General features: G+C 46.4%; 1 protein-coding gene across 8 annotated transcripts in view; it reads left to right on the top strand.

The window, feature by feature from the left end:
- Nucleotides 1-26680, top strand: part of THADA (THADA armadillo repeat containing) — a 326086-nt gene that overhangs the window by 258470 nt on the left and 40936 nt on the right. For all 8 annotated transcript variants that reach the window (XR_008289288.1, XM_027072570.2, XM_053200530.1 and 5 more), the window contains 5 exons: nucleotides 10822-11201; nucleotides 11768-11886; nucleotides 12220-12292; nucleotides 15460-15613; nucleotides 18239-18370. Coding sequence is in view for 7 of the 8 variants with exons in the window: in XM_027072570.2 (XP_026928371.2) it covers nucleotides 10822-11201; nucleotides 11768-11886; nucleotides 12220-12292; nucleotides 15460-15613; nucleotides 18239-18370 (858 nt within the window). In the remaining variant the exon portion in view is untranslated. The remainder of the gene's footprint in view (nucleotides 1-10821; nucleotides 11202-11767; nucleotides 11887-12219; nucleotides 12293-15459; nucleotides 15614-18238; nucleotides 18371-26680) is intronic.

Genomic DNA, 26680 nt, shown 5'->3' with positions numbered 1-26680 from the left:
GTTCAAGCCCCACTTGGCCATAAAACTTAGTTAAAAAAATTAAAATTAAAAAAAGTGTTGGACTTTGTTCTGACATATGGTTGTTACTTAGAATCCATTGGATTGCTTTTGGATCCATGCCAGGGCCTGCTTTTTTTTTTTTTTTCCTAGAGAGAGAGGGCATAAGTGAGCAAAGGGGAGGGAGAGAGGGAGAGGGAGAGAGGGAAAGAGAGAGAGAGAGACATGGGACTCGTGTTTTTACCCAAAGCGGGTGTGGATCTCACCCAGAGCGGTGCATGAGCTCACAAACTGTGAGAACATGACCCGAGCCGAAGTCAGATGCTTAACCACGGAGCCCCCAGGTCCCCCAGGGCTTGCTTTTAATAAGCTCTGTTTTGGCGGGTCCAATCTGAAGAGGAGCCTTTAGTTTAATGCAAATGTAGCTCCACTAACAAGACATTTCTCGGTCTCTACCTGATGCCCCATGTATTACAAGGTTTTTCTACTCTTAACTGGTGAGAGCATGAACTACCAGGAGCCGAGCTGAGCTTCCAGAATTGTTGGGTCCATGGCTCTCACGGTTCTTTCCGCAGCCTCATGGAGTTTCACCCCTTGTACATGCACATCGGTGTTCAGCAGAGACTCAGTAGGTTGCCTCTGCAGATCTTTGTTTTTGTACAGATACCTCGTCTTCACTCTTCTGACCCACAAATTCCAGCTGCCTCCCCAAACTCAGAGCTTTCATCTTCTCCACTCAGCAAGATCTCTGGGCTCTGGGGCTCCCCTGCTATGGAAATTGCCTCTAGGTAGTAGTCTGGGGCAGTGGTGAGGCTTACCTTGTTTGTTTGGTCTCTGAAGGATCACACTGCCCATATCTAATGTTTATAAACAGTAATTTGTCACATTTTGTCCAGTTTTCTAGTTGTTTATGGCACAAGGGCAATTCCTGTAACAGTTAAACCTTGGTGGCCTGAAGCAAAAACCACTTGCATCACTTTGTTTTGAAACCTCTTGATGCCTCAACTGTACAATGGGGCTAATATGCTCTGAAGACCGGAGTGATGAAGGTCACATTAAAAAAATATATATGAAAACTTGAAAAGTTATGTCCCAAGAAAGGAAAAAATCCAGTGTTGGAAGAAAAGCAGCTATCAGGGAGGGGAAAAAAAGAAAAGAAAAGAAAAGCAGCTATCAGCAGTTAAAACTGATAGCAAAAACAAAGAAATGCATCATCTCATCCAGAGCAGGAGACAAAGCTTCTGTTGGTCCCATGGCCAGGTACACTTACTCCCAGGCTTACCTCCGTTGCTCATCTGGCAGAATGTACTTAACTTCTCCCTCCGTGATGGGGCTGGACTTCACGCTAAATAGCATAGACTCTGTTGGATCTGCCAGCTCTGCTGTACCTCACAGCATCATTCATGTGGGTGTTAGTCCGCAGCCCAGTAGTGCCAGAAACTTCTTGAGTCTTAGAGTCAGTTTTTCCCAGAACTGTGAACTGTGGCACCTGCAAGGGACTGAGATAGGTGGTTCTGGCTTCTCTCTTACCCAGGAGACAAGACAGAGGTAAGCCCCAGTTACTTAAAGGAATCTTCCCAGCTAGCTACCTCCTTTCAAGTTGATTTCACACTGTATCTCATTGCGTAAGGGTGGAACAGAAGCCCCAGGTCTTTTGTGGGGAAAAGGCAGATCTAAACAAGGACGTCTAGAGTGTGATGCTAGGGAAATTCCTGATTTCCTAATCTTGTCCTTAGTAGCCAGTCACTGACAAAGAACCAGAAGCGCTGTTTGCTCAGAAGTAATTTTATGTTTGTGTCTTTGGGTTGTCATGTGTTTATCCACAAGTATTTCCTGACTTCCCCCTTGTGTTGGACAGGGGCCGATGGGATGGTGGGTGGAGTCCAGAAGTAAACCTTGGTCCCATCCAATGCCTGATGAGCTCATTTTTAGCCCAAATCCTTTTAGAGATCACTCCCAGAGCAGTCTCCCAAGCACCCTAAGCACAGGGACTAGGTTTTTATTTCCATGGGTTGACAAGATAGTCTTCAGATGGTATTCTCAGAAGCTCATCCTCCTTCCACAGCAGCAGATAAGGAATTCTGTGCTTAAAAAAAAATACATGCCTTTGAGAACATGCTGGGGGCAAGGAAGGAGGGAATATTTTCAAAGGGACGGGTAAACAGGGCATAAAGGGGTTCAGAGACCTGAAAACAGAAGTAGGCAAGAAATAAGCAGCCAGCACCAGTTCATGGTGTTTCTCAAGACAAAGTTAGTCTCCAGATCCTTCCACCAAGTCATTCTACATGTTGGTTAGTGGAGGGGCCCCCGGGGTCAGGATTACAGTGCATTGGGAGGCGCAGAGGATTAAATCCAGGAATGGAATTTCCCTTCGATAAGGAGAAGCCAAGATTTATTAAATCAGTTGATTTGTTGTTGTTGTTGCAGTTCCTATGGTTTCCTTTTCTCCCCAAATATATATATACTTTTCACTGACAAATTGCGCAAGGGGACATTAACATTCACAGAGTGTACAAATTGTCATCTGTGATTATTTTTAGAACCAGTTTGTCAACTGTTTGAGGTAGGAACTTTTGTTGGATCTGACTGCAGATCTCTGACCAGAGCTACAATCCTTTGAAATAGAAAACACTGTCCATGTTGCTGTGAATTAAAAATGAAGTCTGCTTTGTATTTGCTCACGCCCAACTTTTCTAAGGAAGCTGGAGATTCTGGGAGAAAGGGGGAGGATCCAAGAAACTTTAGAACAGTTCCATCTGCAAACTTTTCTTGACCTACTGGTACCAGAGCATTCAGAGCCTTTTCAGTATGTGAAAGAGAAATCTATTCATTTGTTCATTCATTCATTCATTTGAGGCAGAGGCAACAGCATGTGCAAGGTCAGGCAAAAGAAAAAAACTTCTGATTCTTAGTGGCAAGTGACTACCACAGTGACATAATCAGTATCATTGTCATTTACACAATATCACGGTAAGTGACTTATTCCATAGCAGTGAAACCATTTTTTTCTGTTTGGTTGGCCTTTTCAATCCTGGGGATCCTTCCCCCCTTCATGGGTACCGAAAGCTAGCTACGTAGAAGTAGAACAGGTTTAATGTGATTACCGGGAGTTTGGCGTCCCCTATAACCATCTCTGCTGGGCCAAGGAAGTGCTGTCTTGGGGCCAGCACACTTACTCTTTCTTTCCTATTTTACTTGGGCCAGTTCAACACAAAATCAGGCTATCTGGATTCATGACTTCACAGTGAAGGCCAGGAGCTTTTGGCCAAACACTAGATGAAGGGGTTGACTTATGATTAGGGGCCGTGGTGTTCAAAAACAAACACCAGTAAACACTAGTCACACACGAATTCAGCATGGCGGCAAGGTGTTTACACCGCAGGAAGTGCAGATGATCTCAGATGGGTGGAGACAGTGGTTCTTAAAATGTGGTTCCTGCATAGCAGCATCAGTATCACCTGGGAATTTGTTAGAACTGTGATCTGGGGGGCGCTGCCCCAGGCCAACTGAGTCAGGAGCTCTGCGAGAGAGCACACTAAAGTCTGAGAACCTCTGGTCTGTGGGAGCAGCACAACCACCCTTCCGGGAATGTGTTTAGTGACTGGGGTGCCAGGTGAAACTGCCTTCTATTTTAATTGTTATTTTCCGATCTATCTGCTGAGTGCTTAGAGTTAAATTCGCCTAAATTAAATGCTCCTATGGCGAAACTCCACTGTATCCATAATTATGTAGCAATGATGTCATCCCATGTTTTTTTTCCCAGAAGGTCCTTATTAAAGCTGTTTAGATTAACATGCATCTTTTTAAGATTATGTTGATTTTTTTTTTAAGAAATTTTAACAGATCCATATGAGTAGCTCAAAATCAAAGATGAATGACCCACAGGCCTGCCCTTTGGGGCTAGGCTCCTCCTCTGGGGAGAAGACAGACTTTCCTAAATAATAAGACAGGATTTGTGACATAGGACACTGACTGTCCCTGCTCAGAGTATGTGCTGCAGGGCGCCTGGGTGGCTCAAGGGTCCAACTTCGGCTCAGGTCATGATCTCATGGTTTGTGAGTTTGAGCCCCACATCGGGCTCTCTGCTGTCAGTGTAGAGGCGGCTTTGGTTCCTCTGTCCCCTTCTCTCTCTGCCCAGCCTCTGCACTCACTCACTTGCTCTGTCTCCCTCTCTCTCTCAAAAATAAACTAAAATATATATATATATATGTGCTGCTTTTAAATCCTCTTTCGGCACCAGGTTGATGTTAGCACCCTACCTTGGTTAGTTAGGGAGTGGCATCTTTGAAATGCAGTTAATTTAGCAATCTCTAGTCAGGTTGCAGACAGAACACTGAAATCTGCAGCTTGCCAAAGAACCAAGAACTGCTAAGATAACACATCAGAGATTACCAGAGGGAATTGTGTGAATGGACCACTGCGCTCCTTCACACAGACACTTTGCTCGCTGTCCCAAGGGACACGGCAAAGTCCCTGCGGTTCCCCCAGAGGAGACCTCTGTTAGGGTTGTCATGCTGTCCAAACAGATCAAACTCAGGAAACTGTTACCAGCTTCTCCAAAACTACAGTTCCCTTGTGCTGCACCCTGGTGACGCTTTCATAATAAAACTATAACCAAATGATATTATGGCAAATTTTTCTTAAAGCCAAATGTCTTTAAAGAATTGCCCTTGGGGGGACGCCTGGGTGGCTCAGTCGGTTTAAGCCTCCGACTTCAGCTCAGGGCATGATCTCGCAGTCCGTGAGTTCAAGCCCTGCGTCGGGCTCTGTGCTGATAGCTCAGAGCCTGGAGCCTGTTTCGGATTCTGTGTCTCCCTCTCTCTCTGACCCTCCCCCATTCATGATCTGTCTCTCTCTGTCTCAAAAATAAATAAACATTAAAAAATTAAAAAAAAAAAGAATTGCCCTTTATGATGCCACCATGGGTTTGCTACTTTTTTCGGTGGTAAGATAGCCTTTCTTTTATGAAATGATGAATAGATGTTAGGTTTTTAACATCCTTCCTTGACAAGATAAAAAGCTGGCAACATATACCAGTCTGTCACATTGTTTTAGACATTTTCTCGGTCCTTGGATTCCAAACTTGGGGAATTATTTCCCCATTGAACCAGGACTTAGCACAGCCGGAGGTATTACCCTTCCAAGTGAATCCAGCATTAAGCCATGCCTTTGAAGGCTAGAAATACACTTGCTCTAAAGAAACAAAAAGTTAATTTCAAAAACGAAATCAAATTCGATGTTTAAAATCAGTCACACATACTTGGGTGACTGCACTGGTGAGAAAATCCAAAGACTTTCCAAATAAGAAGGGCTGGAAAAAACTCCCAATTAATAAGTTTGAAAAAATCATCTAATTTATGAAAAATAAGATGGGGCCATTAAAGGAGGGAATGGACTCTTTCATTGGAACACTTGGCTTTCCAAGAAAGATCGGAAGGAAGAAACCCAAAGCAATCAAAATTGAAATTGCAAACAGAAATGTTATCTTCCAGAGGAGAGAGGTGCTAAACCTCAGACTGAGGCACCCCACCGAAGAACTAACCTCAGTTTTTTGCATGCTGTGGATAATAGTCACGGACAGAAATGGAAATAAGTACCCTGTGTTGACCTAGGCTCTTAAACGCACTTGGTAGCACAGGACACGAAACCGTGCTTGGCCAGGGAGAGGTCCCAGTTGTGAAAAACATTTGGTGGACTCTGTCTTACCTGCTGTGGGTGCAGAGCTGGTAAAGCAGGAGCTGGCAAGCCTGGAAGAATTACACTAGAGTCACCCAGGTCCCTTTAAAACCAGGCTTGCCCCGGCCATGTAGTTAAGTGCCCCCTGACCTAGGTGTTTTTCTAAAGCTCTCCAGGTGAATTGAACGCACTTCCTGGGCCCAGAAGCCACTGGGTCAGAGAGGAAAGCAATACGTACCTCTTCTTTAGTCACTGCAGCTGCTTATGTTAAAGTATTGGTCATCTCTAACTCCAGCCTCCTGTTGCAGCTCGAGACGCCTTCAATGTAGGCCCAGGGGGAGAGGTGGACTGTGGTCCCCATGTAAGCGGGAACCCCATGAGACCAGAGCCTGGTCTATTTCACCGCTACATCCTGCACCTAAAACAACCTGTACCCCGGGAGCCAGCATTGAGGCCTGCCAGGGGCCTTTATTCCAGCACTTGTTCATTCTTTTGAATTCCTAGTGGTTTCCCTCCTTTGATGTTTTTATTTGTAAGAGGAAAAGGGGTGTGGTGAATTCTCTACACTATAAAGAAGTACTGGGCTGGAATCAGTTGGACTCTGCTTGGGACTGCAAACCCCTGCCTACCCACACATGCATAAACCTTACAGACCCCCTATGAAAGTCGTGTCTCAGGAACATGATTTTCAGCTGGGCTACACAGCAGAATTAGCTGTTGGCTTCTTAAGACTGTAGGTGTCTGTACCCAACTGAAGCCAACTGGATTAGAATAGGCCAGAGTGGGATTCAGGTGTGTGTGGTTTTAATAACTTCTGGTTAAGAACTATCACTTGAGGGCAGTGGTTTTCAAAGCACCTGGCTGGGCAGCATCAGCATCACCTGGGAGTTTATTAGAAAGGCAAACTGCACCTGGGTGGCTCATTCAGTTGTGCTTCCGACACTTGATTTGGGACACTTGATTTCAGTGATTCCAGAGTCGTGGGTCGAGCCCCTCATCAGGCTCTGCACTGAGTGTGCTCTCCTCCACTCGTGCACATGCTCTCTCTCTCACTAAAATTTTTAAAGAATTAAAAAAATAGGGGCGACTATGTGGCTCACTCAGTCGGTTAAGCATAAGACTGGCTCAGGTCATGATCTTGTGGTTCGTGGATTCGAGCCCTGTTGTCGGTCTCTGTGCTGACAGCTCAGAGCCTGGAGCCCACTTTGGATTCTGTGTGTCCCTCTCTCTCTATGCTTCCTCCTCTCTCTCTCTCTCTCTCAAAAAGTTAACATTAATAATAATAATAATAATAATAATAATAATAATTAATAAATAAAGTTTAAAAAAATAAAGAAAAGAAATGCAAACTCTCAGCTTCTTCCCCAGACTTCCTGAATCAGACTTTTGGGGATGAGGCCCAGGCGTCAGTCTGTGGGTTAGCAAGCCCTCCAGGTGATTCTGATGCTCACTCCAGTTTGAGAAACTGTGCTGTAGGTCATCTCTTTGGGTCTTGGTGCACAATGAAGTAGTTAGGAGAAAGTATCTAAATGAATGTCATTTGATAACTCATAGCTTATGGTTCTGACCTGACTCCTCCTCGGCTGACACACTAACTCAGTGAACCTATTCTTGGTCTCTCTTCGTCTCTCAACCTCCCCTGGAGCATTTGCCATTTCCACCTCCAGTCAGGCACCTCTGGGCAGCCTTCAGGACCCATCTTAAACGTTGTTTCCTCGTGAAAGTTTTTATTTTGTCTCCCCCTCACCCCCGTAGAAAGTAAGTGCCCATCACATTCGTTCTGGTCCTTCATTGACTCATGTACTCTCTTTGCAACCTTGGGCAAGTAACTTAACCTCTCTGTTTCATCATCTGTAAAATGGGAATAATAATAGCACCTACTTCTTCAAATGAGTTAATACTTGTGGAATTAGAATAGTACTCAAGTGTCAATTCTAAAAGTAATTATTATTCCTAGCATTAAATAATGGGTATATAACATTCTATAGTGCATGCCACATAAATGTAGCTTTTCTTGCTAACAATTGTAGAGCTCTAAGCATTTTGCAATTTTTGTTGTTGTCTTTATCTTCCCATTAGTTATAAAGCTTTTTAATAGCAAGTAATTTTTCTTTCTCAACTCTGAATCTCTCTCTCCCAAAGTACGTAGTAAATGCTTATGCTCAGTAAATGCTTATGGAATTGTACTGAACTGCACTGGCAACGTAGGCCAAGAAGTCCCAAAGGAGACCTTCCTAAGCTTGTCCCCCATCTTCCATTTCTTTAGGGCAGTGCCTTCAGTCCTTGGGTTCTTGATGATGTCATCCTTTGTCAAGGCCCTAGAGGAAGCAAGTGGGGCTGGGTGCCTGGCTCTTGAGTCTAGTGAATGATGCACTCTGCTTGGAGTATCTCTCTTTCAGATAACAGGTTCGTCTGAAAATTGTCCAGAATGGCCTAGACAGTTCTTCCTGTTTCTTATTATGTTCTAAAGAGCAGATCTCTGAGCCATGTTTCTGACTCCTTGCCAACAAATGAAATTCCTTTTTAAGGCAGTGTTATCCTGAGGCAGCAGTGGGTGGGAAGAGTGAGGAAGTGGCACCTGAAGACCACATGGTGTGGTCTCATCACTAAATTGTAGTGGGATAGGTTTTTAGGCACTGAATAGAGATGGTGGGGCACCTGGGTGGCTCAGTTGGTTGAGCATCCAACTTCGGCTCAGGTCATGATCTCACGGTTTGTGGGTTCGAGCCCCACATTGGGCTCTGTGCTGACAACTCAGAGCCTGGAGCCTGCTTCAGATTCTGTGTCTCCCTCTCTCTCTGCCCCTCTCCTGCTCATGGCTTGTGCGCTATGCTCGCTCGCTCTCTCTCTCTCTCTCTCAAAATGAATAAACATTGAAAAATTTAAAAAAAAGAAGAAGAAGAAAATAGAGATAGTGACACAGAGGTTGAGGATCCCAACTGTCTGGGGCTTCCCTGCTGCTTTGTAAAGATGGCTGCCCTCCCACTTGTACTCGGACTTCTGCAGACTCTGAGTTAAGAGCAAAGGTGTGTCTGCAACCACAGGTGGCAGTTGGCGGTGGTGTTTTCCATGGGGCACAGTCATATGGGAGCCTGAGCCCCCACTTTGCCTTTTGGGACAAACTTCTTTTTGCAGCAATTTGATGTGTAACATGAATATTCTATATTCTTAATCCCTGGATTATCGCAAGCCTGTAAGGTTTTGCAATTTCAAGTAAGTTTTTTCTGTTATCATAATCTTTTATATTTCTATTATGTTTATGATAGTTTTCTAGAAGTCAGTAGTGTTGACTGAGTTATGAGATACCTAAATTCAGCAAGGCCTTTGATGAAGTCTGTCCTGATGTTCTTGTAGGTAAAATCCCACGCACAGTTAGGTAAATGGTAAAGTTAGGAGGATTTATAACTAGCTAGTTAATGAATTGGGGAGAGTTTAGAGTAGGTAGGGGATGGGGCTAGGAGCTGCCTGTAACACTCACTGATACCCTCTGCCCTCCACACTGGCCCAGTCCACAGTTTCACTAATTCTTTGCAGCCATTTATGGCATGCTTGTCAAACTGAGGTTTACGTAACTTCTGTTGGATGATGAGTGTGTTGTGTGAAGCATCTGGGTTCTGGGAGGTACCCAAGACTCCTCCCCCATTCAGTGCCCAGTGCTGCCAATTTGATTCCCTCACTACTTCTCAAATCCATCTTCCCCTAGCCCTTCCTTACTTTAGGCCCTCATCCCTTCTCTCCTAGATGACTGCCTGACCTTGTCACTTGAAGTAACGCCCCAGTGGCATTCCCTTGCGTCCAGAAGAATGTCCAGGCTCCTTCATGTGGCCCAGGAGGTTCTGCAGGTCCTGGCCACAGTACTTCTCTAGCACCATCTCGAATTCTGTGCTGTAGTGATAGCAGACTGTCTGTGGTTCCCCACGTGGTCCATTCTGGTTCGTGTTTTTGAACCTTTGCTCTGCTTTGGTGGCTCCAACACATTCTCCCCTCCCTTCCCCTTAAAGACTCATTGTCATTTACACCACTGTATTGGAATCACCTAGTCATTCATTTCTCACTCTCAAACTGAACTATAATCTCCTTATGGGCAGTGTTCTTATTTTACTTAGCACCCAGTGCATAGTAAGCAGGCAATAAGTGTTTTTTGATCAGAAGTGAGAGTACAAAGAGATCTTGGCAATCTAAAAGGCAGGCCATAAAACTTAACAGGGAGATAAAATTTAACAGGGATTCTACTTGGGTTTAAAACAAACAAACAAAGAAAACAAGTCCTGATCCAAGTACTGAGTACAAGGTGGGAGAAAGATGACTCACCACCCTCAGTAGACCATGTAAAAAAAGAAAGGTTGTGGTTTCAGTTGACTTTAAGATCCACATGAGTCAACAAGTGTGATGTGCCTCCAGTAACCTAGTGTCAGAACAGGGAAAGCCATCGTCCTGTGGGTCGTATCATGTGAGAAAATCATGTTCCATTCTACGGGGCCAGACCTCAAGAGAGGTGAAGCATGTCTGAAGGAGGGCAGCTAGAATAGCGAGAGAAGGCAAGCCCCACCGTGTGGGGAGTAGCTAAAGGAAGCAAGGGTGTTTTGTCCAGAGAAGACCGGGGCTGTAATGCCTGGAGGGCTCATTGGGAACCACAAAATGCAAAATTAGGCCAGTGAGTAGGAACTCCCAAAAGAACTTGGTGACACTTTGATCTGCTAACAATGGAATAGCCTGTCTTGTGAGCTCCGAGTCACTGTAGGGGTCCATCAGGAGCCTCCAAGGAAAGGTGCTGGAGAGGGAACTGAGCCCCTAAAGGAAGTTTGGACTAGCTGGCCTTTTATCCTGCTCAACTCTGAGGCCTAGTGACTCAAGAGGTTCCTGAGTCCATACCTATTGAATGTTGGGGAGGGGTGCCAGGACCACATCTTCTGATAGCAACATTGTGAATTACCTAAATAGAAATTGCTTCTAGGCAAATGTAGTAAGTTCAGACTTCTGAGCCTAAGTGGGCTAGTCGCTTATTACATCATTCATGTGAAATCTGTTCAAGAAAGGCATCTGGTAGTGCCACCCCCATGTACCCAGAGCCTTGCAGTGTCCACTGTCCTTTTGTGGAACTTTGAATAAAGTGATAACCTCTTTCCCTTTGCTTTTTTGCTCTTTCAGCTCTGGAGCATCTTGGCTTCTGGGGGGACATCAGAAGGATCATCTCAAGATCAGAGCTGATAACAGGATTCCCCTATACCTTCACAGTGCCAGGCCTGCCCCAGTACCTCCAGAGCCTCACCAAACTAGCCATCTCTGCAGTGTGGGCAGTGGAGGCCCAGGCTGGAGAGCAGGCAAGGGACATTCCCATATCCTTCTCCCAGCTGTTGGAGTCTTCTTTCCCTGAAGTGCGCCTGCTGACATTAGAAGCCCTGTTGGAAAGGTTTTCAACAGCAGCCTCTGGATTAGGAGAGAAGGGACTGCCACCCTTGCTGTGGAATATGGGAGGGACATTCTTGATGTTGGCCATGAAGGAAAATCACCCAGAATGCTTCTGCAAGGTAAAGTCTCTGTTGTATTCACCATCCCCTCCGCTCCCCACGTTCTTTGGCAAGCTCACCGTAACAAGACTGTGTAGGCATGATTGGGTTTGGCTTCTCCCGCAGCCGCAGGAAGGAGATGCAGTGTCTAGTGGGCAAGAACTCTTCATATAGTACTTGTCATGGCTTCATGACAGTGGTAATGATGATGGCAATAAGCCAAGATAGAGAATGGGAGTGAGCCACTCTGTGCTCTAAGAAAGACAGCATTGAAAATTGGCTGTAGAATGTGGCAAAGGGTGGTCTTTATTGACGTGGCTTTATTCATGGCCACCGAGAAAGCATCATCAAAGGGGAAAGGGCACTGATTAGGAATTGGGGCATCTAGACTCTGATCCCAGGTCACTAAGGTCCCTCGGGTATGTCACTACTCCACCCTGTCTTGGTCTCCCAAAAGTATTAAGGGAGAAATAAGTCAGTGGACCTATTTGAAAGATAGATTCCTATTAATGGTACAAGTGATGATTATTGGGCTTCTGAAGACTTTCTCCTGAGCTTTTTTCCCCCCATGGATCTGACACACACAGATACTGAAAATTCTTCATCGCATGGACCCCAGTGAGTGGCTTCCCGAGACGGAGCACTGTATCCATTTAACCCCAAAGGAGTTCCTGATCTGGACGATGGATATTGCTTCCAATGAAAGGTTTGCGCCCGATACCCCTGTGCAACCTCGGCATCACACGTGGTCCCAGCAGTCAGTTATATAATGAACTTGCGCACAGTCCTGGGCTAAAGGCTCAGGTCCTGTGTTTCTTTCTAAAACTCTACCTAGGAGCATGTTCTAAGCTCAAGTCATAGGATGATGTCAGAGTTTCACATTAATAATCAAAAGGTAATTACTTCTGGAGGCATTTGTATGGTCATGAGCTGAGCATTTCTAGCATTCACAGTGGCATCAATTACAGACTGATGCAAAAACCCATCTGTATATAAAGTAGGTTTGGTTTTATTTTGTGTGTGTTTTGGCTTTTTCTAGGTCTGAAATTCAAAGTGTAGCTCTGAGACTTGCCTCCAAAGTGATTGCCCACCGCATGCAGACGTGTGAGGAGGTAAGGCTAATTCTGCCTCTGGCCTAGGACCTAGGTTTTTGTGCTCACATCTGCGGGGAAGGTGTCAATTAAAGTGAGATGTCTCAGCAAGCAGAACCACTGCTGTATGCACATGTGGCCTCTACCAAATGTTATTCAGGTGGATTTTTCACTTTGGGCATAACTCGTCAAGAATTTTCCACCATTGGCATGTCTTTTCTCTTGTTCTGGGCACGTTTGATTAGAGTCCCTGAGGATAACACAGCCTTCTCCCATGGAACACACACACACACACACACACACACACACACACTCACACACACACACACTCACACACACACATGCTCAAACCCTTTTTTTCCCCCCTATTTTTCTAGCTAGACTCTTTATTTTAAAAAATGAGTGAGTGGGGCGCCTGGGTGGCTTGGTCGGTTAAGCGTCTGACTTCAGCTCAGGTCATGATCTCACGGTCTGTGAGTTTGAGCCCCGCGTTGGGCTCCGTGCTGACAGCTCAGAGCCTGGAGCCTGTTTCTGATTCTGTGTCTCCCTCTCTCTCTGCCCCTCCCCTGTTCATGCTCTGTCTCTCTCTGTCTCAAAAATAAATAAACTTTAAAAAAAAAAAAATTAAAAAAAAAAAAAATGAGTGAGCAAGTCACTAGGATTGCATCCTGGCCAACCGAGCATGACAATACGTTGCTAAGGCTTAAATATTCCCCCAAAACATGGCCTAGCTGGCTTTGTATAGAGGGCTGGATGTGCCTCATCTGTCTCCCGTGTCCTTTGGGGGAGAGGCAGAACCAAAGTAACTGAAACAACTTCCTGGGAAGATGCCTTAAGACAAATACATGTGTACTTAGGGGTGTACAAGAAAGCTGCCACCGTCAGAGAATTATTATTATTTTTTTAAATGTTTACTTTTGAGAGAGAGAGAGAGAGAATGCATGCAGGGGAGGGGCAGAGAGAGAGAGAATCCCAAGCAGCTTCCACACTGTCAGCACAGAGCCTGACACGGAGCTCTCATGAACCGTGAGATCATGACCTGAGCTGAAATCAAGAGTCAGATGCTTAACTGACTGAGCCACCCAGGGTGCCCCTCCATCAGAGAATTATTATAAGTAGAAGGCGGTAGATACTGTAGTAAAAGTACCTGAAGCTCCTGGTTACATGTGACCACACCGTGATAGTGGCAGCACAGTTTCACAGGTTCCAGTCCCTTACAGGAGCACTGCCAGAGGTACTTGGAGATCAGAAGATGAACAAGGATGGAGGGACAGTGGCATGAGTGAGAAGGAGGGTTAGATTGTGATATTAAATGCCCTGTTAGAGAGGAGGCTGGAGGATTTCAGAGGAGGAAGGGAGTGTAGGGATGCTAAAGAGAAGACTTCACAGAGGAGGTCACTGAGTTCAGAAGGAACAGAGGGTGAGAGCTAAGTGTGCCAGGAGGCTAAAGCTGGCAGGTCACTAGGAGAAAAGAGCCAAAAAAAGTCAGTGGTGTGTGTTGGGGGCTTGAGGGGGAGAGGTTTGTAGGAAGGGAGAGGATTTACTGGAAAAAAACAAAGCTACGTCCCCGAGGGGAATAAAAAACAAGTTCTAAGAAAGTAGTCACAGGGCAGCCTGTCACATCTGCCAGAAGACAGTGTTCTCATCTACAGCTGCTTTTAACCAGTTGTCATGTGCATCTTAAAGGCACTGCGTGGTACTTGAATGAAACGATATTTGATGAAAATTGGGAGTTTTCCAGGGAGAGAAAAATTAACAAAACCATAGAGAAACACATAAAAGAAGTTCCCAGGAAGACCTGAGTTTCTTTGTACATTGGGAGCCAGCCTGTTCCTCAAGGTCTAAGTTGCTCATTGGTTCAGTTCCACAGAGCCCCATAGATGGTTATTTTGAACATTTAAATTGATAGGGGAAATAAAGTACCTTTGGAACAATAATCCCCTTTGTAGAATAAATAGAAAACCAGGGTTTAAAAGATAGAAATAATCCAAATGTCCATCAACTGATGAATGGGTACACAAATGTGGTATGTCCATTCAATGGAATATTATTCAGTCATAAAAAGTAATGAAGTGCTGATACATCTGTAGCATGGATGAACCTTGAAAACATGCTAAATGAAAGAAGCCAGTCACAAAAGATCATGCATTGTATTGGTCAGTTTATATGGAATGTCCAGAATAAGCAAATCCATAGAGACAGAAAGTAGATTAGTGGTTTAGGGCTGGGTCATTGGGGAGCTGACAGGATGGAGGATGGTGTGGGATTTCTCTTTTTGGTGATGTTCTGAAATTTACTGTGGCAAATGGGTTGTATAAACCAGTGAATATACTAAAAACTCAATTATATACTTTAAATGGATAAATTATATGGTGAATTGTATCTCAATAAAGAAAGCTATTAGTATTTAAAAAAAATAGAGCTTTGTTTAAACAACAGTGTTAGTTAGGAAGCTGCTGTAAGTGTTGTAGCAGAAACTCACAAATACCATGGCTTAAACTAGATCACAGCAGTCAAAGCAGTTATGGTGGCTGGACTGCATTGGGCCATCAGGCCCTTGTTCCTTTTTCTGCTGTTCTCAACATGACTTCCATCTCATGGTCCCAGACGGTTGCTTCAACTTCCACCATCTTGTCCTTATTCAGCTAGCAGGAAAGAGAAACCTAGGAAGGGAAGGTCATAGCTGTTTCCTAAGGCATGACTAAAAGTGTACCGTTAGTCAGAACTTAATCACATATTACTCCCAAGTGCAGGGGCGTCTGGGAAATGTAGTCTTCAGCTGGGTACCCGCATGCCCAGCCAAAAATCTGAGGTTCTGCTACTAAAGACAGGAGCATCTCATTCCTGGGGACAACAGTATTACTTGCTGCCACAGTCTTTCCCCAAAAGGCTTGTCTTTACTGAAGCTGTTAAATACACTGATGTTCTGATACCCTGATTTGCATCAGAAAGACTCCAGAAACTTGTTCGCTAGTTCTACTGACTCAGTATTACTGAAAGACAGTCAGATTTTCTCCCCTGGGCTTGTTTATTTCTCCCCAGTTGGGTTGGAAAAGCAACTAAAAAACCATTTTCCCCCTGCAGTAAGAGCTAATTTGCAGATCCAATGGGGTGTATGTAGCTCGTCCCTAACACCATGTCAGCCCCTGACCACATCTGCTGAACTGCCATATGCTTTGTGCTTTCAGACCAGGGACTCCATGGTCCCCACACTGAAGCAGTGGGTTCGGTTGGTCGCCGCATCCTGTGGAGAACACCTTCCCACAGAGTCCAGGCTGGCCGCTGCCGAAGCCCTCACCAGCACCACACCGTTCTTGCTCACCAGCCCGGATCCTGTTCTCGGTAAGTGTCCTGGGCACAGGGAGGTCCATTGTGCCAAATGTGCTAGAAGTGTGAATAGATACTCCAGGGTTAAGAAGAAGGGAAGGTGAAAATTGACCCATGTGCACCGTACCTTCGTCTCTTTCAAATGCCACCCCCACCCCTGCCCCTACCAACCCTTGCCAATTCCTCATTTTTCCCCAACAGCCTCTTTTAATCTTGCCCTCAAAGCCATTCTCCTTAATGCTTCCAAAAGCCTCTGTGGTCTTTCTGAAATACAGATCTGATCGTTTTACTCCACTGCTTAAAGCCTTTGAGTGGGTTCCCATTGCCTTCAGCATAAAATCTAAACACCCTTTCACATGGCTTGATGCCCTGCCCAGCCCTCCCTGCTCATCGGCCACCACTCCCAAACATAGGCTCTGTGCATCATCGGTAGGGAACAGTTCTTTAAACAGACTGCTGCTTGAATGACTTCTGTTTGTCTTTCAAGACTCACCCTAATCGTCACCTCTTCCAGGAAGCCTGATGCAATGATCTTGGTGAGAAAGGAATGGGTCAGGGTGAAGCCGGGGCATTAAAGAAGAAGAAAGGACAGGCTCAAAAGGCGTTTGGGAAGCAAATCAATAGGACTTGGTGTTGAGGTTAATGTGAAAAGCAGATTCAAAGAATAAGAATAAGCCATGGTCCCTGCATGCAGAGAGCTCTCAGTGGAGTTGTGGAGAAAGGATTTACAGACTCAAGGAAAGAATTGTTCTTTTAGACGGTGAGACTCAAATTTTCAGTGTTAGCATAGTTCAGACCATTGAAATGTCTCATGTGTCTGGATATCTCTGGGAAACAAAGTTGTCTTTGATATCTTTTTAATTCTTTCCTCTAAGTGACTTCCACACATTTTTCTTACACCCAAAGGAAAGCTGGAAGGGGCCTTCAGTGATTGGGATTTAATCATCAGACCCAGAGGAATAAGAGCAAAGCTTTACCAAAAACTTTGGTGAAGCCTCTCCAGTGGGGATAGCAATTGTAGCATTTTCTGGGTAACTTTGGCCACTGTAACCCTAGCTCGGATGAGGCAAAATGTGTGTGAAATAACTTGGAATTCTGAGCGAAATTGAGTACTGGTTAAGAGCCATTGGTTCATAATCAGTTCCTGGAGCTGGTTATAGCATTATAGGCAGTAAGGAAGGAGGTCAGTGGTGGCTGAGGGCCTGTAAGAGCATGAAAAATAGGTACAGAACTAAAAGACAAAGGACATAAAAGTGCATGGGGACAAGTCAAGGACAGAACAAAGTCATTTAAGGAAAAAGAAAAATCAAAATGGACTAAAAAGGGAAGATTGAAGATCTCTGAGAGTATAAATGACCATGTTAAAGAGGAAAATATTAAGAAAGGAAAATATTAAACCTGAGAGAACAATTAGAGTGCATAGATTCTGAAAGACTGTGTAAAATTTAAAGCCAGATTTATAACAGAAAAGAGAGAACAAAACCCCAGAGGGAACGTTGGTGTTCTTGGTTTGACTAAAGCACTAGTGACTCTAATATCAAGTTCTCCGTGGGCAGATGAGGTCCTTAGACCTAAGGAGAGTTCAACAGGATAGGCCCCCATTGAAAGGCTAGGGATGATGAGTATGGTCTCCTGTGGCCCTCCCATTGTGACTGCCCAAGCCTGGGCCCACCCCCTATACACCATTTATCCTTTCTGTGAGGCCCTGTCCACCTCTCACCTTCCTCATCAAAGCTGCCTGGGGCACACCAGCCCACTGTGATCTTTCCCTGCTGTGAGGCACAGCCATACATTTCCATCTGTGATTTCTTTTTAAATTTTTTCATTTTTATTTATTTTTGAGGGAGAGAGAGACAGAATGTGAGTGGGGGACAGGCAGAGAGAGAGGGAGACACAGAATCAGAAGCAGGCTCCAGGCTCCGAGCTGTCAGCACAGAGCCCGACGTGGGGCTCAAACTCACAAGCTGTGAGATCATGACCTGAAGTCAGATGTTCAACCGACTGAGCCACCCAGGGGCTCAGGGGCATATACTGTCTTTCCCTACCCCATTGTCCGCAGCAGCACCTAGCATGGGGACCAGCCAGAGTTCCTGCCCAGGGGCAGTGGTGGTCAGATAGTGGGCTCCACATAGAGGTGGCACAGGCTGGCGTCTTTATCTTTATCGTGCATGGTTCTCTGCCCTTTTCAAAAGTTCTTGCTCCCCAAAGTATAATCTTGATTGAAACTTTGCTTTCAGAATTTATAAGCTCAAGCAGTCACTCAAATCAACACTGGGCTAGTTTCCCTAAAGCACTCTTTATGCATGAAGTTTCATTCCTGAGAATCGTGAGTCATTGTGGACAGCTGGGCCCGGGGCCTTAGTCAGCCGGGCCACACCTTGTGGGGAGCCTTGCCTGGGGCTGGTTGCCTCCAGAAGCCTTCCCCTCAAAAAACAGACCTTTCCAAACCTTTCCCCTTAGGGCCCTCTCTCTTCCAGTGTTTATCTGACTGCCAAGTCTTCCGTTCTTGCAGTATCCAGGAAGAAAGGAATGGCTGCTGCTCATTAAATACTGCCCTCTTCCACCCTAGATTTGAAGCGGTATTGGTACCTGCTTGTAAATTGAACCCTAAGTCATTTGAATTCCTTTTGGTCTTCTTAGAACTGCAGGATACACTTGCTCTCTGGAGATGTGTCCTCACCCTCCTGCAGAGTGAGGAGCAGGCCGTCAGAGATGCTGCCACGGAGACTGTGGCAACCGCCATGTCACAAGAAAACACCTGCCAGTCAACAGGTACCTCGTTCTTACCCTTTTTTGCAGTGCCTTATTGCTCTTAGGCAGAAGTTGGCATACTTTTTCTATAAATAGCCAGAGAGTGAATATTTTAGGCTTCATTGGCATTTGGTTTCTGTCTCAACTTTGCTGTTCTAGCGGGAAAGCAGCCCTAAACAATAGGTAAACATGGGGTGTGACTGTGTTCCAATAAAACCTTATTTACAAAAATAGGTGGCTGCCCAGATTTGATCTGTTAGCCGTAGTTTGCTGACCCCTGCTCTGGGACATCATAGAGAAAAATTATCTTCGAAGATAGAAATCTAATAAACAGTGCCTTTTGCTAGTTACGTGGTCATCCTTTTTAAATAAGGCCAAGTCTTGATTATCTGTGTGGTTGCATAACCCAGGAATCGTAGATCCATCATTTTGTGCTTCTGTGAGTTTTTACATGTGGCAGAAACAGCTGAGTGTGAGTCAAGCTAACTTGGAGCAGAAGCAAGGTCACACTTCTGGACGAGTGGCCCTCTGGGAGGGTGACCGCTCTGGTGGACTTGGGCTCCCTGCACTTGGGGTGTCAGGAAAGATCTCTGGGTCAGCCATCCCAAGGAGAAGCAAGAACACCATTTGGAGGCAGGAGGTCATAGGCTGAGCAAAGAAGTTTACCTCAATAGACAGCAGAATGGGAGGGGGAATAGCCATGCAGGGTCTGTGACCAATTCAGGGTTTGTGACCAACTCAGGGTTCCTCGTCCCAGTGGCTGACGATCTTGGAAGCTTCCCTTGGAGTATGTGAACATCCTCCTACCAGAGTCCTGTGTTGTAATGGCATATATGGGAGAAGCTGACTTTTTAATCATCTCTTGGTGGTGCTGCTCCAGAGCAGGTTTGGTCAGGACCGGCTTCGCCTCTCAGTGGGAAGTCGTGCAGTTTGGTGCGCGGTAGTGATGCGCAAGCGGCCGTCTCCCCACCCGCTTCCCACCCCGTCAGAGTTCTTGGATATGTAATTCTGCCGTTAGTGATTCATTCCACTTTCCAGTTGTGTGTTTTCCTTAGAAGGACACACAGAACACCCAGCAATTGCTTCGTAAATATTTGGTGGAATATAACACTCACTAGATTTCTCTAAGACCCTCTCCACCAAAAACAGGATAGGTTATTGCATATTGAAATTCATTAGTGGACTTAGACCCTCCTCATCTTTATAGTTATTGCCCGACTACTTTTATTTCTTTCAGAATTTCTTCAAGTTCACCTATAGTAAAAGAGTATTACCGTGTTCCCCCCTCTTCTAGTTTGAAGTTTTCCTCAAGAAATACAAATTAATAATTATATATTGAGTGCCTTTCACATGGAAAAATCCATTTATAAAAGCCTCTGAGAGAATAATAAATGTAAAAGGCTACCTATCTATTTTTGTATTCCTCACCGTGACCTATGAAAAGAGGATCTGAGGTGTGAAAAAGACAAGCAATCTGTAACAGTTAAATGTAGTATATTACCATGGGGCGCCTGGGTGGCTCAGTTGGTTAAGCATCTGACTTTGGCTCAGGTCATGATATCGTGGTTCACAAGTTCAAGCCCCACATCAGGCTCTGTGCTGACAGCTCAGAGCCTGGAGCCTTCTTTGGATTCTGTGTCTTCCTCTCTCTCTGCCCCTCCCCGCCCCTCATACTCTGTCTCTCTCTCTCTCTCTTTCTCTCTCTCTCTTTCTCTCAAAAATAAATTAAAAAAACACTTTAAAAAAATAATAAAAATAAATAAATAAATGTAGTATGTTACCCTGGACCAGATCCGGTACTAGAGGGGTGAAAAGCAGTACAGGAAGTTTCTAGAACAACTGATAATGTTGAAATACTGTCTGTAGATTAAGATCAATGTTAAATTTCCTGAATTTGACAACCATACTGTGGTTTTGTAAGAGAATATTTTTGTTCTTAGGAAATATACAACTGAAATGTTTAGGGGTAAAAGAACACAGTGCCTGCTAGTACTCTCAAATGGTTCAGAAAAAAAACTGTGTGCATATAAATAGTAGACACAGATGTGGAGTTGCCATACCTGCATCTTTTCTGTATGTTTGAAATTATTTCAAAATAAAAATGTCTTTTAAAAATCCAATTCCACAACTTGAAAACACCAACACAGCATATATCGCTAGACCATCCGACTGGCTTATCAGCAGTCCACTGTGTCGTGACTCCCCCGCTGTGACTCCTTTCCCCTGAATTATATAAAAACATCCTGCCCACCCCTTCCCTTTTTTACTCATTTTTAGTGAATTTTTGCTTCCAGAAAATCAGACCCAAGCCAGATTCTTCAAAGGTCCCAGCAACGTATAATGTCACCATGTGGGGACATTTGCTCTCAGCACTTCCCCATGTAGTCTTTATTCAGCCTGGTAGCAATGCGTAGAACCTCCATAATACAACTTTGATTTTCTCGAGCAAAAAATATACATCTATTTCTGCTTGGGACTGAAAAGTAGCCAAAGCCTGAGGATCACCCTGATTTTTCGCTTAAGTCGGAAGTTCAGCCAGCTGATTCGTGAGAACAGTATTGTCTTGTTTTGACATCTCTCAAGGATATCAAGCAGCTGATGGGAACCTTTCACATTCCTTCAGCAGCAGGGATTTTGTAGAATACACCACTAATGGTTTGCTCTGTGGTGTTCAAAGTTAATTGTCACTCCTGAATCGTGAATAGCTTGCAAATACATGTCATTCATCTTGTCCCCAAGTCAATGGTTTAATGAATGCCACAGTACAGTGTTATTACTAAATCATGGTAGTATTTAATATCTTCGATGAGGAAGCTAAATATTGTTAAAAATAATAAGAATTCTCACTTTTCCTCTTAAGAATAAAATAAAACACAAGGACTCCCTGCCTCAGATCCCATCCTACAATGAGGGCTGGATGTGGACAGAGAACTTTGCGAATACACTGTGTAGTAGCATGCCAGGGGCACAGGGACATGCAAGGTGCATCTTGATTGTGCGGTCTAGGGAGGTCCCTGAGAGTGGGGTTGGCCCAAAAGACAGGATAAATGGGACACAGCTGGGAGCATTTCAACAAAGAAGAAGCCGGAGCCAGAACTTGGCGTCAGGGGGACCTTGGGAGCTGACTGGGGAGCAGAGTGGCCTCGTGTGGCCAGGGGAGTGGAGTGGGGGATGAAGAGGGAAGACAGGGCATGCACGGTTGGGGTGACTGTGAACACCAAGTTAAGGACCTCCTTCTGTCAGTGACGGGAAGCTGGAAAGGGCTTTAAACGGGAGCAGCGCTGTCAGCAGCGTGTATCTGAGGAGCTGTTTCCGGCAGCGGTATGCGAGATGGCTCTGGCTGGGGTGAGGGTGGGAGACCGCTGGCAGGGAGACCAGCTGGGAGTGGGTGGCGAGGGTCCTCACGAGCCGCTGTCCCTGGGGACTGGATAGGAGAACATGGCAGGTAGACTCACCGGTTTGCAGACTGCTGCTGGTGCTAGTGGGAGGTGGGAGAGAAGGGAAAGCAGAGAGGACTTCTAGGCCTCAAACCTGTGAGCCTCTGGCTCTGAGCTGCAGCCTTCCAGGAAATGAAACTACCAGGAATTGGGAAGGGTCCATAGAGGCCACAAGGCACTGTGATCCAGGACAGAATATTCTTTAGGCGCCAGGGAGAGGGGTGACAGAAATTGCGAGGGCAAAAGGGGGCCTTTATCTGCTATAGGAACAGAACGAACTGTCTGGCTCTGTCCTGCCCTGTGCAGCACACTGCATAGTTATCCTGGGAACCCTGGCACTCCTTAGCAGGGCAGGGGCTGGAAAATACAGAAGAAGACGCAAGCATTAAATCAGTGGTTTCACACTGCATCCCTAGCATGTCGCTTTGCACACGTCTGGCTTCAGGTGTAGATTTGTGGAACCATTAGTTGATGATTCTGAGACGCCTGGAGAAAATAACCTCGTGCCTAAATAGTCCTCGGGAAGGTGTGTGTGTGTTGTTCACATTTATGCCTGCTGACCTCCTGCACGTGCTTCATCCCACATGGCCACCTGGAAGGTGAGACTCACAGCCCATCAACTCTCCGAGCACCCCGGGGGCTCTCTCAGCTTCACCAGCTCTACCTCAGGAAGCCCCAGCAGCACGACGCTCTCCACCTCCCTACTCTAGATCAACCACAGAGCACCCCGAGAGGGACAGCAGAGATGGTGTTTCTAGGACTCAGCAGTAGGGGATTGAAATTTGCAACCAGGACAAGAAAGGGTATGGGCAGGGCTCCAGGTGAGGCTCCACCTTCTTTCCCTGCACTGACCTCACTTCCAGCCTTGAGTGGCTGTGGAAAGAGCTGTAGTTTTTAGAGTAGGAATCACCCATCAGCTCTGTGGCTCCTGCTTTCCTGGGCCCCCCACTCTCACCTGAGCAGCTCACTCCCATCCGTTCTGTGCACATCAGCATTTCATGTTGGATTCCATTCCAACAAGGGCTTCCACTGGGCAGGGGTGAGGGACCAACCTGGACAGTGTTTACATTTAACTCACTAAATGTGTGTGATTCTCCAGTTAGGCAGAGTTCTGGGTAAAAGCAGCAGGGGAGGAATTGAAAGGGCTCCAGACCTCATACCTATCGTCAGTGTTTAGGTTCAAGAAGGATGACTTCTTGGGAGAAACTTCTCCTGTAAAAAATGGAAAGGACTTTTAAGAAAGACAAACAGGCATGCACACACAGGGAGGGAGAAAGGAAGGGAGACAGAAGCAAGCCACCTGCTCAAGCACAGCTAACTGGTAGTTCTTCTCCTTGGAGTCTTGGTGCCCTGAGTAATTCTGATCCCTCTCTCCCACCAGGTCTCTTACCCACAAAAATCATGTAAAACTTCTGCTCCTCCTGCCAAATAGAAATCTTCTGCGGTGACACATTCAGTCCCACCTATAACACCCCAGCTTCCCAGGATCTCCCCTTCTCCGAACCCCTGCTCTATTTGGTTACTGAATCACCCCACATTGCCATTCATTTGTCTGCTCTCCAATCACTTTCTCTTTCGTGTGTTTTTTTTTGTTTTTTTGGTTTTTTGGTTTTTTTTTTTTTTTTTTTAGCCTTATCTTCCTAACTTGCCTGTGAGTTAGAGACTGTCTCCTATTAGGTACACCGTGGGTGCTCAGTTTGTATTGATGGACTTCTCTTTGACCACAGTAGGCCACCTAACAGTCAGTAACTGGTCAGTCCCCAGTTCCTAAGGAGACTGGAGCGCCCTCCGAGCTAAGCAAGTGCTCCAGAACAGGCAGCCCGACTCTCTGGGTGGGAATCCGCTCCAGCGACAACTGGAACAGCTGTCCTGAGTGACCACTGTCTGGGTCTTGCAGGCTAACAGTTTGCAGCCCTTGTAGTGCTCATTTCTTCCTCACTCCTACCTCTCAGGTCTGGGTCTCCTGACTGTGGGGCCTGGGAACCAGCCCGGGGCTGCAGGGACCGCAGCCCCCAGTTACCCAGGAGACATGGCAGGAAGTCCAGGCTTGGCCTGAGGACTCCTGGAGACTCCAGAATAACAAAGGAGCTTAGCAGGGAGGCAAAAGGGCAGAACAGGAGCAGAAGGTAGAAAAATTGAGACCTAGAGGTTGGAGGAGGGGGCCGTAGGCAGGTGGCTTTGTGGGCAAAATTGGAACAGTCAGCTAGACTAGGGCAAGGTGAAGAAGAAAAGACCCGATGCCTGCCCAATTTCCCCAAAACTGTGTTCCTCCCCCAACACCCACGCCCCACCCCCTCACACACGTGCGTACGTGCACAGTTGCCACCCACACAGAGCCCGACAGCATGACAGCACCAACACATCTCATAGGCTCCAACCCTTGAGCAAGCACGTTGGGAGGCCAGGTCACTGTGACATTACACAGCGGCCCCGCAGTGACACCCGGTCAGCAAAGCCCCAGGGCTGTGGGCCTGAGTCATGGGCAGCTCCACCCCCGGAACCTCTAGGACTGTCCGCCAAGGCCTCCTGCCCACCCAGCTATGAGCCTGGGGGGGGGGTGGGGGGTGGGTAGGGAGAGGCCCCCTGCTGTTTTCAGTTCCCTGGTGGTCCTGGGAGAAGAGCCCTCACAGTATGGCCTACCTCCTCCCTCTGCCTCCCTGTAGCTTCTTCCCTAAGTTGCTCATGTACACTGTCCACAGTGTCTCTTCTGTGCTGGGGTGCCAGAGCCGGCCCCAGGCTCAGAATTAGAGGGCTTTCTGCTCCCTGAGTGTAACCTGATTTGTCTATACCAAGTACATTCTTCTAGAGAAGAATGACCCAAATCAGATAACCACTGCACCAGAATGAACCTTCACACGTGTCTCCAGGCCTGACCTGCCTCTGTCATTTCTTTTTGCCTGTTTTTTAAATTCTGAATTGTTTTTTCAATCCCCCTTTCATGCCTGCCTAGATGGTCCGCAGCTTTTTTCTCTTACTGTTTAAGTATGAGGCAAAAAATGGTGACATCAGGCATATTCGTTCAAGAAATAGTTACAAAGTGCCTGCCCCCAGGCTTGTTTCATTTGCTGGTCCAAGCCACATCACCTCTCTCCTGGGCTTCTGCAGAAACCTCCAGCCTGGTCTTCCTGCCTTTGCTCCTACCTACCTGCAGTCCCTTGTCCGCAAGGCTGTTAATGGGCTCTTCTTAGGAAGTAAGTCAGATGATGGTGCTGTCCTGCTGTGAGCTGTCCCTTGGCTTTCCTTCTCTCTCAATAAAAACCAATTCCTAAAGTACCATAGAAAGCCGTACCCGAACTCACCCCTGCCTCTCTGCAGCCTCATCTCCAACTATGCTCTCTCCCTCTCTTTCTCTACTCTAGCCACTCCAGCCTTCCTCGGGGTTCTTTAACTCACCGGGCTCCTTCCAGCCTCAGGCTCTTGGCACTAGCCACTTCCTCTGCTTGAGGAAGAACCGGGTCTTTCCTGGTTCCACACAGCTAACCTCCTTGTTTCAGTCTCTGCTATCTCTGCTTCCGTGTCACCTCCACAGAGTCTGCCTCGACCACCCAGTTTAGAGCAGCCACCTAATCATTTGCTGTGACTTCACCCTGATGATTTAATTCTCCATCTAGTCCTTTCACTGTCTTCTTTTATTGTTTCTTTACTTTGTTCTATGTCTCCCTCCACCAAAATGAAAGTTCCAAGAGGGTAAGATTTTTGTCTCTTCTGCTGGCTGCTGTATTCCCAGCACCTGGCGCATAGTAGACGCTCCACAAAAACTGCTGGACGATCAGTTGGATGAACGAGTGGGGGAATGTGTCAACTGCAGCAGCTAAACACAGTAAAGAGATGAGTGTTTTCAGAGTCAACCTAAGGCAAGGGACGCAGAGCTCTTTGGATTCTCTTTGTTTGTGAAGTTGTCCTGAGGTGGTGTCCTGAGGTAGGCCCCCTGTCTTCCCAGAGACGTTAACTCAACAAGGAACTGAGCACGTGCTGAGGCAAGGCCACTGTGGCAGAGCCAGGTACTAGCTGTACCTCTCTCTCATCGTTTCATTCTGCCTCACACCAGATGGAATTCCTTGAGCAAGAGTTTCACCCATAGCGGCCCATGGGCCTGGCACTGGGAGGTGACCAGCCAGGGGAGAGTTCCAGTAGATCCTCAGGCCCTGGTCAGGGGACTGGGGCCAGTGCCCTGGAAGGCCTTGAGTTGGGGGCAGTAGCTCTGAGAATGGGGGCGCCTTCCTCCTGGGGCCTCTTGTGGTAGTCTCTTCCCCGCTCTGAGTAGGCCAGTGGCAGGGGTAGGGAGACACAGAACATTACCCACCAGGCACTCTTCCTTCTTTTAATTCTCCCAGCCACTGTGAGATATTTTACTTTTGGCTCCATTTTAAATATGAATCACCTGAAGGTCAGAGAGTTGAAGCAATGGACCCAGGGTCCCGTGCAAGAGAAGTATCAAGGCAGCGTTGGAGCTCAGGTTCCATAGTGACAAAGGACTCGCGTTCGGCACTTCCTCTGAGACAGACAGGGGGCTCTAGGCCCAGCCCTCTAGGTTTGGAGCCTAGGAGTTAACAGAGGAGGGGTGTTGAAAGTCTTCTAAATTAATTTACTGTTGTTGTCTTTGAAAGGAAGACACTAGAATCAACCCAGGAAAATGGGCTTAGGGACCCAGGAGCTCAGGTACACAGAGCTTGTCCTGGGGAAGGCAGTGGGAGTTGGCTGCAGCAGGGGGGTAGGGGTTGGGGGGGGGGCAGGAGGTCCTACATCAAGGCTGATTTGTCCCCATTTCCCAATCCCCTTCTTAAAGGGGATCACAGGGCTTGAGGGTTTTAGCTGTGGAAACTGAAGCCAAGGGAAGGTAAATGATTGCCCCCAGGGTCACATAATTAGTGGGGAAAAGGTCTATAACCCAAAC

This window comes from Acinonyx jubatus, chromosome A3 (assembly GCF_027475565.1).
Source record: "Acinonyx jubatus isolate Ajub_Pintada_27869175 chromosome A3, VMU_Ajub_asm_v1.0, whole genome shotgun sequence".
Lineage (NCBI taxonomy): Eukaryota > Metazoa > Chordata > Mammalia > Carnivora > Felidae > Acinonyx > Acinonyx jubatus.
Note: the sequence above shows the minus strand (reverse complement) of the source record. Positions and strands in the feature narration are given on the sequence as shown.